The sequence below is a fragment of the Cetorhinus maximus genome, chromosome 21 (genome assembly GCF_964194155.1).
Source record: "Cetorhinus maximus chromosome 21, sCetMax3.hap1.1, whole genome shotgun sequence".
Classification (NCBI taxonomy): domain Eukaryota; kingdom Metazoa; phylum Chordata; class Chondrichthyes; order Lamniformes; family Cetorhinidae; genus Cetorhinus; species Cetorhinus maximus.
The window spans coordinates 3,224,412-3,239,313 of record NC_135899.1 but is presented as its reverse complement, the minus strand read 5'-3'; the positions used below and the strand labels follow the sequence as shown (position 1 = coordinate 3,239,313).

At 46.5% G+C, this 14,902-nt stretch overlaps 1 protein-coding gene across 1 annotated transcript in view; it reads left to right on the top strand.

Annotated features, from left to right (window-relative positions):
• The first annotated feature begins 551 nt into the window (after positions 1 to 551).
• Positions 552 to 14,902, top strand: part of mdc1 (mediator of DNA damage checkpoint 1) — a 59,743-nt gene continuing 45,392 nt past the window's right edge. The window contains exons 1-5 of the mRNA XM_078566473.1: positions 552 to 827; positions 4,569 to 5,099; positions 8,495 to 8,573; positions 11,422 to 12,065; positions 13,162 to 13,254. Coding sequence (XP_078422599.1) covers positions 698 to 827; positions 4,569 to 5,099; positions 8,495 to 8,573; positions 11,422 to 12,065; positions 13,162 to 13,254 — 1,477 coding nt within the window. The 5' untranslated portion in view covers positions 552 to 697. The remainder of the gene's footprint in view (positions 828 to 4,568; positions 5,100 to 8,494; positions 8,574 to 11,421; positions 12,066 to 13,161; positions 13,255 to 14,902) is intronic.

Here is a 14,902-nt window from a genome sequence, read left to right as displayed (position 1 = left end):
GGCGGAGGTCGGGGAAAAGATTCAGAGAGGAAAGGCGTGAAATAAACAAACTACCCGTCCCCAGCCCCTCCTTATAAAGAGTAACAAATATGAAGGAAAGTAAATTAAAAAGTACACAGAAGTGTCGCTCGGTTGGCGGGAGACGGATAAAGTTAGTTCGCCGTTTGAATTGACCAATCCAGGAAGGCATTACGCTCGACCTCCTGAACTCGTTGCACGCCTCACGTTCCCTGCTACGATTGGCGCTTCGCTTTGACGGTTGGCGCTGTCGACCAATCCTGTAGGGCGGCTTTGATGCCGGGTGGGCGGGAGTAGGTGGGAGGACGGCCGTTCGTGCGGAGGAACGCGGCCTGAGAGGAGCAAGGTGGGGGGGCGGGACGCTTTCGAAAAGCCAATCAGCTTGGAGGGTTGGCTTTAGACCGACGGGGATGTGGACCAATCGGAAGTTTCGATGTTAGCGCATGCGCGGGAGTGGACCAGGCGGAGGGAAAGGGGCTGTTTGCGCATGAGCAGAAGGGGAGAACAGTGGGGGGTGGGGGGTGAAAGGGGACAACAGTTGGGGGAGGGGCAGAAAAAGAAGTGATGAAGTTTTGAAGAAGTCCCTGTCCTTCCCCAGGTGCCAGAGAGTGAGCTTGTAATGAAACATCTACTTCAGTGGGCGATCTGCGAGTGTGTGAATGTCTGACCTGGAGAGGCCATGGACCAGACGCAGCTGCTGAGCTGGGAACCTGAGGAGGAGCAGCAAGGAGAGGAAGAGCTGAGAGACACTGATCGTGAGCCCAGGGGCCGCCTCAGGGTGTTTGCAGGCAGCCAGGAACCTGAGACTGGTGAGGAGGAGTGGGGGGGGGAAGGCAGCCAACCATCCATCCATTGCATTGGGGGTGCAGACTCTGCACAGGAAACGTATTCACCCCCAGTACAAAAGTAACAATGCTGGAAGTCTGGAATTGTAGCCTGAGTATTGCTCACAAGGGCTTTTGTTCCCTGCCCCTGCACCGTTATCTCTCATGCCCCCCTTCCCCCGAAGGAACAGCCATCGCCTGCCCCCCACTTCTCATTTACACGCTGCCCCTCGGTGACATCACGGTGTTAGTTTTCACGTGTGCGTTGACGGCACCCAGCTCTATTTTGCTGCCACCACCTCTCTCTTTCAATTCCTCTACCTTTGCTAAATTATCAGACATCTTATCTGACGTTCTGTACTGGATGAGCAGCAATTTCCTCCACTTAAACATTGGGAAGACTGAAGCCATTGTTTCCCACCCCGGCTCCAAACTCGGTTCCCTAGTTACCGACTCCATCCCTCTCCCTTGTCTGAGATTGAGCCAGTCTGTTCGCAACCTTGGTGTCAGGTTTGGCCCTGAGATGAGCTTCTGACCTTGCATTCCTGCCATCACTAAGAGCGCCTGTTTCTACCTCCATTACATCACCTGCTTTTGCCCCTTGGCTCATCTGCTGTTGAAACCCTTGTTTATGCAATTGTTACCTCTAGACCATTCTAACACAGTCCTCTCCAATATTCTACCCTTCGTAAACATGAGGTCACCCAAAACTCTGCTGCCCATGTCTCAACACGCAGCAAGTCCTGTTCACCCATTACCGCAGTGCTCGCTGACTTATGTTGACTCCGAGTCAGGCAACAAATTCACATCCTTGTTTTCAAACCTCTTCAAGACCCCTCCCCTCCCTATCTCTGTAATGTCCAGCCCCTTAACCCTCTGAGGTATCTGCTCCTCTAATTCTGGCCTCTTGTGCATCCCCAATTATAATTGCTGCACCATTGGCGGTCAAGCCTTCAGTTGTCTAAGCTGCAAGCTCTAGAATACCATCCCTAAACCTCCACACCTCTCAACCTCGCTTTCCTCCGTTAATACACTCCTGAAAACCTACGTCCTTGAACAAGCTTTCGGTCATCTGATGTAGTAGCTCTTTATGCGACTCGGGGTCATACTTTGTTTACTAATGCTCCTGTGAAGCATCCTGGTATGTTTTAGTACTTGAGTGGTGCCATATAAATATAAGTTGTTGTTGAACTACAAACAGAAAATGCTGGAAATACTCTGCAGGTCTGACAGCATCAGTGAAGAGAGAGGGGCAGAGTTGATGTAGTGGGTTACTTTGACGTTTTGCCTGAGAAATACCATCTCCGACAGTGTGGCACTTCCTTAGCACTGGGATTATCAGGCCCTAGATTTTGTACTCGGGCTTTGTGGGTGAGGACTTGAACTCCCTGGCCTTCAGACTCAGAGGTGAGGCTGTGAGCCACTCAGCCATCGTGGATGACAATCACAATAGCTTGCATTTATGTGGCATGTTTAAACTAGCAAAACATTGCAATGTGCCTCATGGGAGTGTAAGCAGACACAAATTGTCACTGAGCCCAGGAAGGAGACATTGGGACAAGTGACAAAAAGCTTGGTTAAAGAGGTAGATTTTAAGGAGCATCTTAAAGGAGACGGGGTGTGTGGTTTAGGGAGGGAATTTAGAGAATATATCCCAGACTTCTGTCACCTGTGCTTCAGTCAAGTAAAGCCCTAATTCCCTTGCATTTGGGAAGAGAAAACAGGTGGGGTACCACTGCTGGAGTGATCCCGGCTGCATGCAGTATAGGCACCAGATTGAGTTGAAGGTGTGTTGGGAATAATTCAGTATTTCAACGGGCCAAAAGATAAACAAATGGCAACAAGTGAGAGGATGAAGAATGTGTTAAGTTATTGCATTTGGAACATTGAATTAGTCACCAATGAGGAAGGACCTATATTCTCCTGACAATACAAATGCTCAAGCTGTTTGAAATGCTGTTTATGTGTACCAGTGGGCCTGTAGTGTCCTATGTTGGCACGCTGCGTCTTTGGTGTGGCGGGATCCAGGGTTTGTGTGAAATTCAATTGAGCTGGGATGAAATTTGTGTCCTTGCCTCCAGCCAGTTTCTGGGGCAGATAGGAGAATGATTGTACTAAAACCAAATGCTTTGAGAGGTGACAGAGGGGCAACTGTTGCTAATTATTTTTCCTCCTTTTTGGGAGGATTTGACTTTCATCTCCCTGTAGCAGGCACAGTGAGATTGGCAAGTAGCTACAGAACCCCAGGATTAAAACTGGTTACAGCTTGTACTTCACATCCTTATTTACCATTTCTGGATGAAAAGCCTGGATATGGAGCGAGGATAGAATTTTAAAGACATTCTTTCATGGGATGTGGGCATCTCTGACAAGGCCAGCAGTTGTTGCCCATCCATAATTGCCCTTGAACTGAGTGGCTTGCTAGGCAATTTCAGAGGATAGTTAAGAATCAACCATGTTGCTGTGGATCTGGAAGCACATGTAGGCCAGACCGGGTAGGGAGGGTAGATTTCCTTCCCTAAAGGGCATTAGTGAACCAGATGGGTTTTTACGACTATCGATGATAGTTTCATGGTCACTGTTACTGAGACTAGCTTTCAATTTCAGATTTTATTAATTGAATTTAAATTCCACCAGCTGGTGTGTGGGATTTGAACCCCTGTCCCCAGAGCATTAACCTGGGCCTCTGGATTACTAGTCCAGTGACATTATCACTATGCCACTATCTACCTTAGATTGAGCTATGTTCCCATGGTCATAATATATAAAAAGCTTTTTTTTTGAGGAATGCGGAGGCTTGTTTAGAAAGAAAGATAGACTTGCATTTAAACAGCATCTTTCACAACGCCCACATCCCACGAAAGAATTTTTTAAAAAAACTGTCCTCACTCCATATCCAGGCTTTTCATCCAGAAATGGTAAATAGGAATGTGAGATACAAGCTGTAACCAGTTTTAATCCTGGGGTACTGGTAGCTACTTGCCAATCTCATTGTGCCTGCTACAGGGAGATGAAAGCCAATTCTTCCCAAAAAGGAGGGAAAAGAATCAGGAACAGTCACTGCCCTGTTGCTCACCTCTCAAGGCAGTTGGTTTCAGAAGAACAATCATTCCTCAAAATGTCTCAGAGCACTTTGCAGCCAATGAAGTACTTTTGAGGTGTAGTCACTGCTGTCATGTAGGAGATGTGGCAGTCAGTTTGTACACAGCAAGCTCCCACAAACAGCACTGTGACAATGACCAGCTAATCTGTTTTTGTGATGTAGATTGAGAGATAAATATTGGCCAGGACACTGGGGATCACTCCCCTGCTCTCCTTCGAAATAGTGCCATGAGATCTTTTCTGTCTAATTGAGGAAACAGATCGGCCCTTGGCTTATTGGCTTATTGTCTTATCTGGAATTTGGCATCCCTGGCAGGGTAGTACTCCCTCAGTTGTGTATTGGGAGTGTCAGGCTGGATTTTGTGCTCAACTTTCTGATGCAGGACTTGAAGTCATGACCTTCTGACTCTGATGCGAGAGTGTTACCCACTGGGCCATAGCATGTACAAGGATTGACTGGGTGGGTGAGTAACTGGAGGGCTGCTGTGGCTTGTGGAACCATACCCCAGTGTGTCCAGGGTAGAGAAATAATAGTGAATCAGGGAGGGCGCTTAAGCGTGTATGTGGATTCCCAATTTTTTAAAAAAAAAATCACTGTTTCATTTGTTTCCTTTGCTATTGCAGGTTTTTTGGTGTACACAGGTGAAAATGTCATCGGCAGACACGAGAGTTGCCACATTCACATTCCGGTGCAGTCTGTGTCCAAGAAGCATGCGGTGATTGAAATCGAGGGGGATTCCCACCTGATCCATGACTGCAACAGCCTGAACAAGACCCGGCGGAAGAACACCATCCTCAAGCCCAATGTCCGATACGCCATCAACGACGGCGACCTCTTTATTTTCGCAGATGTCGCCTGCCAGTATAGACTGCTGCCACCAGCGCCAGCCAAAGACGATGACTCTGGTTCAGAAACTGGCTCAGAGTCCATGTTTCCCCAGTCAAGGCTGGGCACGGGGGGTGAGCGGCCGGACAGTGGCGGTGTCGCCAGTGAAGATCTAATCTCCAAGGCAACCAGTGGCGATTTGGAATCGCCGGAGGATTCGCTTGTGCTGTCGCCCACCCAACCGTACCAAACCAAATCGTCGATGCCCTTTCAGTCTGACACCTACGTGAAAGAGTCTGAGGATGACGACACACCATGGAAGGGCACTGGTAGGCAGACTTTTATTTCCTTTATGCTTTCATGAGATGTGGGAGCTGCTGGCAAAGTCAGCATTTGTTGCCCATCCCTAATTGCCCTTGAACTGAGGGCAGTTAAGTGTCAGCCACATTGCTGTGGGTCTAGAGTCACATGTAGGCCAGACTGGGTAAGGATGGCAGATTTCCTTCCCTAAAGGGCATTAGTGAACCAGGTGGGTTTTTACAACAATCGATTATAGTTTCATGGCCACCATTACTGAGACTAGCCCCCAATTCCAGATTTATTAATTGAATAATTAATTAAATGAGTTGCCATGATGGGATTTGAACTTGGGACTCTGAATTACTAGTCCAGTGACATTACCACATTGCCACCATCTCCCCCTGAGATGGCAATCTATTTAAGTTTCCTGCATTCTCTTCTCACTCTTTAAATATAATAGATTTTTTTAATAACCACTTTTCCTCTTATTTGATGTCACCTTTATTTTTATTGCATCTCCTGACGATGTTGAGGCAACATATTGTTATGATCTCAGCTGATGTTACTGCTGGACAAGTCAGATCCCAGGGTGGAACCCGGCTTGATAGACCCTAACTTTTACTTTTTGTTCAGAAACGTGGCGGGTGGCTACAGGAATCAGCTGACGAACTTTTAACAAAAGAATAAAACAGTTATTAAACAAGAAAAGATTAACTATATTACGATGCTCCTTCACCCACAACTACACCTTTACAGATATACACAGATTCGTAAGGATAACACAAGTTATAAAAGTTATCTTATTCTAATATTCACAGTAAGCGCACAGTTCATATAAACCTGTGGTCAGCACACCATACTCTGAAACCAAGTGAGAAACGCCACCCCAAACATGCAAAGGGTCTCTGATCAACTCCCCCCAGACGCTTGTTGCACTATGAGCCAACTGGTCTCACTGAACTCCATCTTTCACACAGAAGTTTCCAATCTCCACTCTCAAAGAACTCACTTTGGAATTTTCTCCCAAACGACACCCTCTCTCGGATGCCTTCCACAAGGGTCCACCTCCAGAGTTTTGATCTCTCCTTCCGATGTTCCTCTCCCCTGGATCACCATGTGCATTCAAGCTTCACCTTCCATGCACTCTCTCTCAGATATGCAGCCATGCCAACAGAACACCACTGCCTCACGTAGTAAGGAGCCACCGACCTTTGGCTGTCTCCTCAAATCCTCTGGCTTCTCGCAAGCACACTTTGCTCCCTGCAGCGTTCTCTCTTTAATTCGGAGCCTTTTCCTCTGCTTCTTACTTTCAATTCCACTGAACAGGACCACTTCAGATTCCTGTTCTTTTCCTTTGACTTTGCTGTCTCCCTGGGACTTCCTTCTGTCTCTCTCTCTCTCCCTAGTTTCTGGGACTTTCCGCTTTTCTTCTGAGAAATCTGCTCTCTGCAGCTCCCACTCTCGTGTCCAGCTTCTCCTGTGCCTCTCTGTGTAATGGCATTTTTCTTCTGAGTCATCTGACTCCCTTTTTGCGCTGTTTCACTTTTGGGGTTCACTTTTGCCCTTCTGTGCAGGCGCAGGGCTCCCTTTAAATCTAACAAAAGCAAAAACAAACGTGTGCAGGGTTGGTTTGTGACCTGAAGACAAGAAGGTGCCCCAACTGCGCATTGTGCCCGTTCTCCGGCCGAAGATTGCAAAAAGGAACCATCTGCACGTTTGCGTTTTTTCCAGGGGTGGTGCCTGCGCAGAGGCTGCTGAGGCCTGCTGGGACTTGTAGTTCCCAGTCTCTGAGGCCTGAATTCCATTTTTAAAGGTAAATTTTTCTTCTTCTGGGGTCCATAACAATATCTTTTGCCTTTCTCATAATAAGAAAGGAAAATTTGCATTTATATAGTGCCTTTCACCACCTCAGGATGTCCCAAAGCACTTTACAGTCAACAGTGAAGTGTAGCTGCTGCTATAATGTAGTACAGATGACAGCTAATTTGGTACATAGCAACTGAGATGTGACTGGATAAAGTTTTTTTTTTTAGTGATGTTTGTTGAGAGATAACTGTTGGCTCAGGACACCAGAAAGAACTCCCCAGCTCCTAACGTTTTTGTTCCCTGTTTTTTCATGGGACGTGGGCGTCGCTGGCAAAGGCAACATTTGTTGCCCATCCCTAATTGCCCTTGAACTGATTGACTTGCTTGGCCGGTTAAGAGTCGGCTGCAACAAAATAAGAATATAAGAAATAGGAGAAGGAGTTGACCATACGGCCCATCGAGTCTGTCCCCCCAATCGGTGTGAACTTGGCTGATCTTCTGCTCTCCCACCTTACCCCAATGTTTCTTGATTCCCTGAGGGACCAAGAATCTGTCTATCCCAACCTTGAATGTACTCATTAATGGAGCATCCAAAATTCAAAGCTGAGTTAAACAGATTTTTGATTGATTGATAAGGGAGTCAAGGGTTATGGTGGACAGGCAAGAAAGTGGAGTTAAGGACATAATCAGAGCAGCCCTGATCTTATTGAATGATGGAGCAGGCTCGATGGACCGAATTACCTATTCCTGCTCCTATTTATTTTTATGATCTTAGGCACGCTCTGGGGTAGAGTATTCCAAAGACTCTCAACCATCTGAGGGAAGAAATTTCTCCTCATCTTAGTCCTAAATGAGCAACTCTTATTCTGAGACAGTGACCCCAATTTTAGACTCTCCAGCCAGTGGAAACAGCTTCTCAGTACTGACCCTGTCAAATACCTTCTGAACCTTCTATGCTCATCTTGAGATCACCTCTCATTCTTCTAAACTCCAGAGAGTGTAGGCCAATTTACTCAGCCTCTCAGCACTACCTATTGGTGGGCTTACAGATGATGCATGTCTGAGCACTGCAGATCACAATGTTTTTGTCAGGAGTGACCCAGTGGGTGGCACTCTCTCGCCTCTGAGTCAGAAAGGTGGTGGGGCAAAGTCTCACTCCAGAGTCTTGAGTACAAAGTGCAGGCTTACGCTCCCAGTGCAGTCCTGAGGGAGAGCTACACCACCTGTCGGAGGTGCCGTCATTTCAGACCCTAAACAGAGGCTGCCTCTGTCACCCTGGGTGGACGTAAGAGATCGCACCGCCACTGTGTTTTCAAAGATGAGCAGAGGAGTTCTCCCCTCTCCTGGTTAATATTTACCCCTCGTTCAACATGACTTGAAAACAAATTTTCTGGCCATTCCTCTCATTGCTACAGCGATACACTTGCTTTTCTTTCTTGGCAGGCACCGAAAGGAACTTGGTTTCCTGTTTCTTGAGCACCACCATAAAAGTAAATATAGAGATCACCTGCTTAGTTTTGTTATGCCCTGAGCACAGTAAATCTTCAGCCCTTGGACATTTATGATGAGATGGCTGAAACGTGGTCATGAGCAGTTGCCTTCCATTTTGTATTTCCAGGACCCTTTGTTTCCCGACACGGCCGACACCTGAACGCTTCGATACGCCAAACTCCCTCAGCTCATGTTGTCCCCGAAAGGTAAGATTCCTCAATGTCCAGGACGGATATATAACATTCTGTGGTTGTTTTGTGTGGGAATGGGGTTTGGATTGGAAAGAGGAGTTGTAGGGGCATTTAATTGGAAACTTAATAAATAAAGAAAGGGGCAGCCTGTATTTATGTAGCGTCCTTCATGATGCCAGGTTGTCTCAAAGTGCTTTACAGCCAATGAAGTACTTTTTGAAGTGTTGTCACTGTTGTAATGTAGGAAACTCAGCAGCCAGTTTATGCACAGCAAGTTCCCACAAACAGTGGTGGGATAAGTGATCAGATTTTTTTTTAGTAATACTATATTGGTTAAGGAATAAATATTGACCAGGCCACTTGGAGAACTCACCTGTTCTTTGAACAGTGCCTTGGCATCTCTCGCATCCACTTGAAAGACAGGAGAGAGGTATAAAAAGATATGTTAATGGGGTGAGGTGAAGTAAGTAGAGTGTGATGAAGCTAGTGTGGGGCAATTTCTTTCTCTTTCTTCATCCATGGCAAGGCCAAGGCCAGCATTTGTTGCCCATCCCTAATTGCGCTTAAACTGAGTGGCTTGCTAGGCCATTTCAGAAGGCAGTTAAGAGTCAACCACATTGCTGTGGGTCTGGAGTCACATGTAGGCCAGACCAGGTAAGGACAGCTGATTTCCTTCCCTAAAGGACATTGGTGAACCAGAAGGGTTTTTTTTCCAACGATCGATGATAGTTTCATGGTCACCAGATTCTATTCATTGAATTTGAATCCAGCTGTCATGGTGAGATTTGAACCTGCATCCACAGAGTATTATCCTGGGCCTCTGGATCACTAGTCCAGAGTCATTACCACTATACCACTGCCTCCCCAAACATCCCGCTGGCATAAACACTAGCACAGACCTGTTGGACTGAATGGCCTGATTTTGTGCAGTAAATGTTACATAATTCCGTGTAATTATTTCTACACCCTGGTTCAAGCTGAGTAACTTTGAGCTGAAGTGTGTTTCAAGACTCTTAATCATGGGAGTAAACACTAGACATTTCCTGAATGCTATTGTAACCATAGTCTGTTTGCAATGTTTGGATTAAGTGTGTGATTTTTAAATAGTGTCACATTAAGTTGATTATTTTTGTACTGTAACTGGCCATGGCACTGCTAAAGTGGCAGAAATGACACTGCTGTCCAGGAGTAATGGTTACAACAGATCCACTATATTGTGACAGGTACGATACAGTATGGTTCCCAACTGCATTACTGGAATACTACAGTTTTGTTGAAATGGAATATTACAGGGCAGTGGGAGGCTACATCAGAGTCCATAAGTATATGAAAAACCTGAAGGGGGAAAACTCATATGTTGTTACATTTGTAAAGCAGCGAACTGGCATATTCTGGTTACTTGTAACACATTGATACTTCACAATTGGTGGATTTTAAATCTTAATGAAATGGTACTGAAGCAGCATTGGGATTTTTGACAGTCTAACTGGACTGTTACTTCCCACCCCTGGGCACAAGCTCTCAGCTTCTCTCATGTTCCCTTCTAAAGAACTGCCCTTTGGCTGCTTCCTCCCTTTCAATCCACTCAAAAGCCACTCCTGCTGCGACCTGAGGTGATTGCAGCTACTGAGCATGGTGAGCGGGAATGCCCATCCGACCCACAGTATGCAGCAACCAGGAATCTTGCCGTTAGCGGCAGCAGGTGAGCAGGCTGGGGTTGCATTGAGAAGGAACTGAGTTGAGTTTGTGTCTGCGACTTGGGCCCTAAAATGTGGATGGTGGATGTGTGAATTTGCTCCGCCATCGGTTATGCTAATCTTTTACAAAACACTGTTTAAACCTCAGTTGTAGAATTGTAATCAATCCTGGATGCCATATTTCAGTGGGGGGGAATGACAAGGCCTTGAAGAAGTTACTGGCCGGTTTTCTCATGAGGAAAGGTTGGACAGGATAGGCTTGTATCCACTGGAGTTTAGATGGGTAAGAGGCGACTTGATTGAAACCTTTATGATCCTGAGGGGTCCTGACAGGGTGGATGCGGAGAGGATGTTTCCTTTTGTGGGAGAATCTAGAACTAGGGGTCATTGTTTAGAAATAAGGGTTCGCACATTTAAGACAGAGATGAGGAAAAATGTTTCCTCCCAGAGGGCCGTGAGTCTTTGGAACTCTCTTCCTCAAAAGGCAGTGGAAGCACAGTCTGAATATTTTTAAGGCAGAGCTAGATAGAGTCTTGATTGACAAGGGGTGGGGGGTTAAAGGTTATCAGGGGTAGGCAGGAATGCGGAGTTGGAGTTACAAGCAGATCAGCCATGACCTTACTGAATGGCGGAGCAGGCTTGAGGGGCCGAGTGCCTACTCCTGCCCCTAATTCGTATGTTCATATGGGGGGATTTGCTAGACTGGTACTAGCGATGAGGACTTTAGTTTTGTGGAGAGACTGGACAAACTATTTCTTCTCCTTAGAGCAGAGGAAGTTAAGTGGCTATTTAATAGCAGTGTTTAAAATTTGATAAAGCAAATAATGAGAAACTTTTCCCAGTGGCAGGTGGGTCAGTATCCAGAGGACAGAGATCTAAGGTAATTGGCACAAGAACCAAAAGGGGAGATGAGAATTTTTTTATGTAAATTGCCTGAAAGGGTGGTGGAAGAAGATTCAAGTCTCACTTTCATGTGGGGATTAGATATCGACTTGAAAGAGGAAAAAGGTGGCAGGATGTGGGGAAAGATGAGGAGGAGTGTGCAATTAATTACATACTCTTTCAAAGAGCTGGCATGGGCAGGATGGGCTGAATGGCGTTCTGTGCTGTAAGATTCCATAATCTAGGGTGGTTGGAAACATTTTCTAACAACTTCCTTCTTCTAGTGATGATGAAGGGGATGAAACATCTCGTTCCAATGCTCAATCGGTGCAGCTGCATAATGACAGTGACACTGACTTGGAAGAAGATCAGCAGCCTGGTGAAAAATGGGCAGAACTCAATCCCAAGCGCCCAGTCGATGACAACTGTGTGAATTCCGAAACAGGAGCTGCTGAAGAGCATCAAGGTTGTAACTCGCTGCTGGCGACTGGTGGCGCAACCGCCAACCATTCAAACACCGCTAAAGAAACAGTCAGTCCAGGGGAGGCACTCGACTGTGACCCAGGAAGGATCTCCTCCCAGGAGCCTGGTGTCCCACCACCTGCTGCTGCTGACCTCCTGCCCCATTTCAGTCGGGACAGTGACAGTGAAGTGGAGCTGGAGGAGCAAGACTCGGGGTTAAATAGCGGCGGTCTCACAGTGTGCACCGAAACGGATTCTGGTCTCGCCAAAGGTGCTGATGTCCAAGAGGCTGACACCGAGGCTCGCGCCAGGAGCTTAATCCGTCCAGGCAAGGAGGAAGAAAGCAGTAAAGCTGATGATGGCGCAGACAGCAATGCAGCATTGGAAGGAGAAACCAGAGAGACAGCAGGCAACGTTAATGAGACGGAGCTTCTGGAGATGAACAGTGACACAGACATTGATGATGGTGAGTTTATTAAGGGTTCTTATTACCACTGGGGGCTTTACAAAGCACCCAGTGCTTCGCTGAATGGGCACTCTATGGAATGAGGTCCAGAGGTCCCTGGTTTGATCCTTTGAGCTGACTTTGTTGCTCCAGTTTAGATTGAGCCCAACAAACTTTCTGAAGTTTGAGAGGTGGCAAGTTGGCCTGGATTCCTGGTCCTGATTGTTGTCCAGTAAACTCGGCGTGCAAAATTGAGTGTCAGTCGAGAGTAGGGATGAGGAACAGATAATCTAAACTCAGGCCAGGCCCTCCTTCCTCCCACAGCACCCCCCACCACCTCCCTTGCACCAACCACCACCACCACGAGTACTGATCAGTGGGATCCAACGCTCACTAAACTGACATCAGCTGATTTTTTTTTCACTGCAGGGCAGAAAAGAAGCATTGCGACATTGAAAACAGGAGCAAGGCAGAAACTAAAATAACCTCGGTGCCCTCCTGCCCCTCCACAGAGGGAGGGAGAGGAGGTTTCTTAGCTAACTTGAATCATGGTTCATGAATGCAACATGAGTAATCTGCTTGCAGAACTGCTGTAACTGCCAGTAAAGAGATGGGACATTAGAACTGACCTTCCCCTTCCATCCCCAAATGTGCCACACCATCCCGACTGAGGTTGAGAATGGGCTGTGCGGAGAATTTCAGTCATGGGCCAGGGTCTTGCTACTCCAAGCTTGCATATGAGTGAATTATGTCCAAGCCATTTTAAGCTGCTGCGTATTTTAAACCCTATCACGAATAAATCCAGTAAGGAATTCAGGAAAAACTCCTTTACCCAGAAAATGGTGAGAATGTGGAACTTGTTTTAAATGGAGTGCTTGAAGCCAGTAGCACAGATGCATTTAAGAGGAAGCTAGATACTCACACGAGGGAGAAAAGGGTAGAGAATATGCTGATGGGGTGAGATGGATAGGGTGGAAGGAGACTCGTGTGGAGTGTGAATCGATGGGCCGAAAGGTCTGATCTGTTCTGTAAATTCTATGCAAGTGATTCATCTGTCAACGTTGGATCTCAGTGATTGATTGACTTAACGAGAGTGATGCTTTATATCTGAATGCAGATACTGAATCATATGCTCTGCAGCCAACTCAGTGCTTCATACTGGCAGTTTCAGACACCCAGGATGAGACAGCGGGGGATTACGCACCAGACGGTCAGTGCTTTCTGAGATTTTTCTTTTCTAGTTGTTGTGCATGTCTAATCCCTGCAGTTGATATTCCAGTCCATTACCGAGGGAACGTTGCCCTGCCAGAGGGGTGAGTGCTGTGCTGCATCTTTTGAAGTGTCATCTTTTGGAATGAGATAGTAAGCCTCGGCCTTGTCAGGTGGAGGTGAAAGCTCCCGTGGAGAGGATCAGGGGAATTCTCCCTGGTGTCCTAGTCAATATTTATACCTCAATGTCACCAAAACAAATTAACTGCCTATTTATCTCATTTCTGTCTGTGGCACTTTGCTGTGTGTAACTTGGCTGCTGTGTTTTCCAAGATTGCAAGAGTGACTACACATCAAGAAGTACCTTGACACAAAAGCAGAATACTGTGAGTGCTGAAATATAGAAAACAGAAAATATTGCTAAGAGAGACAGGTTGCCCAACCTTTTCAACTTGCACTCATCAGGACAAATGCAAGAATACCAAATTTCAAACAATCACAACAATTTATACCGCAGGAGAAAAGGGTGCTGACTGAATCAGAACCTCAGAATTGTTACAGCGCGGAAAGAGGCCATTTGGCCAATGGTGTTGCCACCCGCTCTCCGAATGAGCAATTCCCCCAGTACCGTTCTCCCACCTTCTCCTCTCAACCCTGCACATTCTTCCTTTTCAGATAACAGTCTCATTCCCTTTTGACTGTTTCATTGGAATCTGCCTCCAGCACACTTTTAGGCATTCCAGACCCTGCGAGAAAAGCTTTTTCTCTCGTATCACTTTTGCTTCTTTTATTGGTTGGCAGGTTGACTGTGGCCGAGGTGTTACCATTGTGGGGGTGGTGGGAGAGAGAATAACAGAAAATGCTGGAAAAACTCAGCAGATCAGGCAGCATCTGGGGAGAGAGAAGCAGAGTTAATATTTCATTGCTGTGTCCTTTTATTTCAAAAAATACCTCACTGACTACAAAGTGCTTTGGGGCTGCTGCATTGAGGTAGAATGGGTACTGGGAGTACAGGGGAAAATGGGAAGAGCTTGCATTTATGGACATCCCCAAAGGCTTTACAGCCAATGAACTACTTTTGAAGAGTAATAACTTGTTTTTTGCAGGCAAACGCGACAACCAGTTTATGCACAGCTCTGGTGTCACAAAGACTGTTTCCTTTTGGTTGCTGTTTCTCGAGGGTAATAAGTTGGACACAAGTCGGAGAGCTCCCTGTTCCTCTTGGAGCCCTCCCATAGGGTCTTATAATTTTCTGTGGCCGGTTCCTACATATTGAAAGCTTCATTCCTTCTTGGGATGTGGGCATTGTTGGCAAGGCCAGCATTTATTGCCCATCCACAATTGCCCTTGAACTGAGTGGCTTGCTACTCTCCAATTCAGAGAGTAGTTAAGGGGCAACCACATTGGTGTGGGGCCTGGAGTTACATGTAGGCCAGACCGGGTAAGGACGGCAGATTTCCTTCCCAAAAGGGGCATTAGTGAACCAGATGTGTCTATACAACAATCGACAACGGTTTCATAGTCACTATTACTGGACTAGCTTTCAATTCCAGATTTTTATTAATTTGATTTCAAATTCCATGTTGGGATTTGAACTTATGTCCCCAGAGCATTAACCTGGGCCTCTGGAATTCTAATCTAATGACATT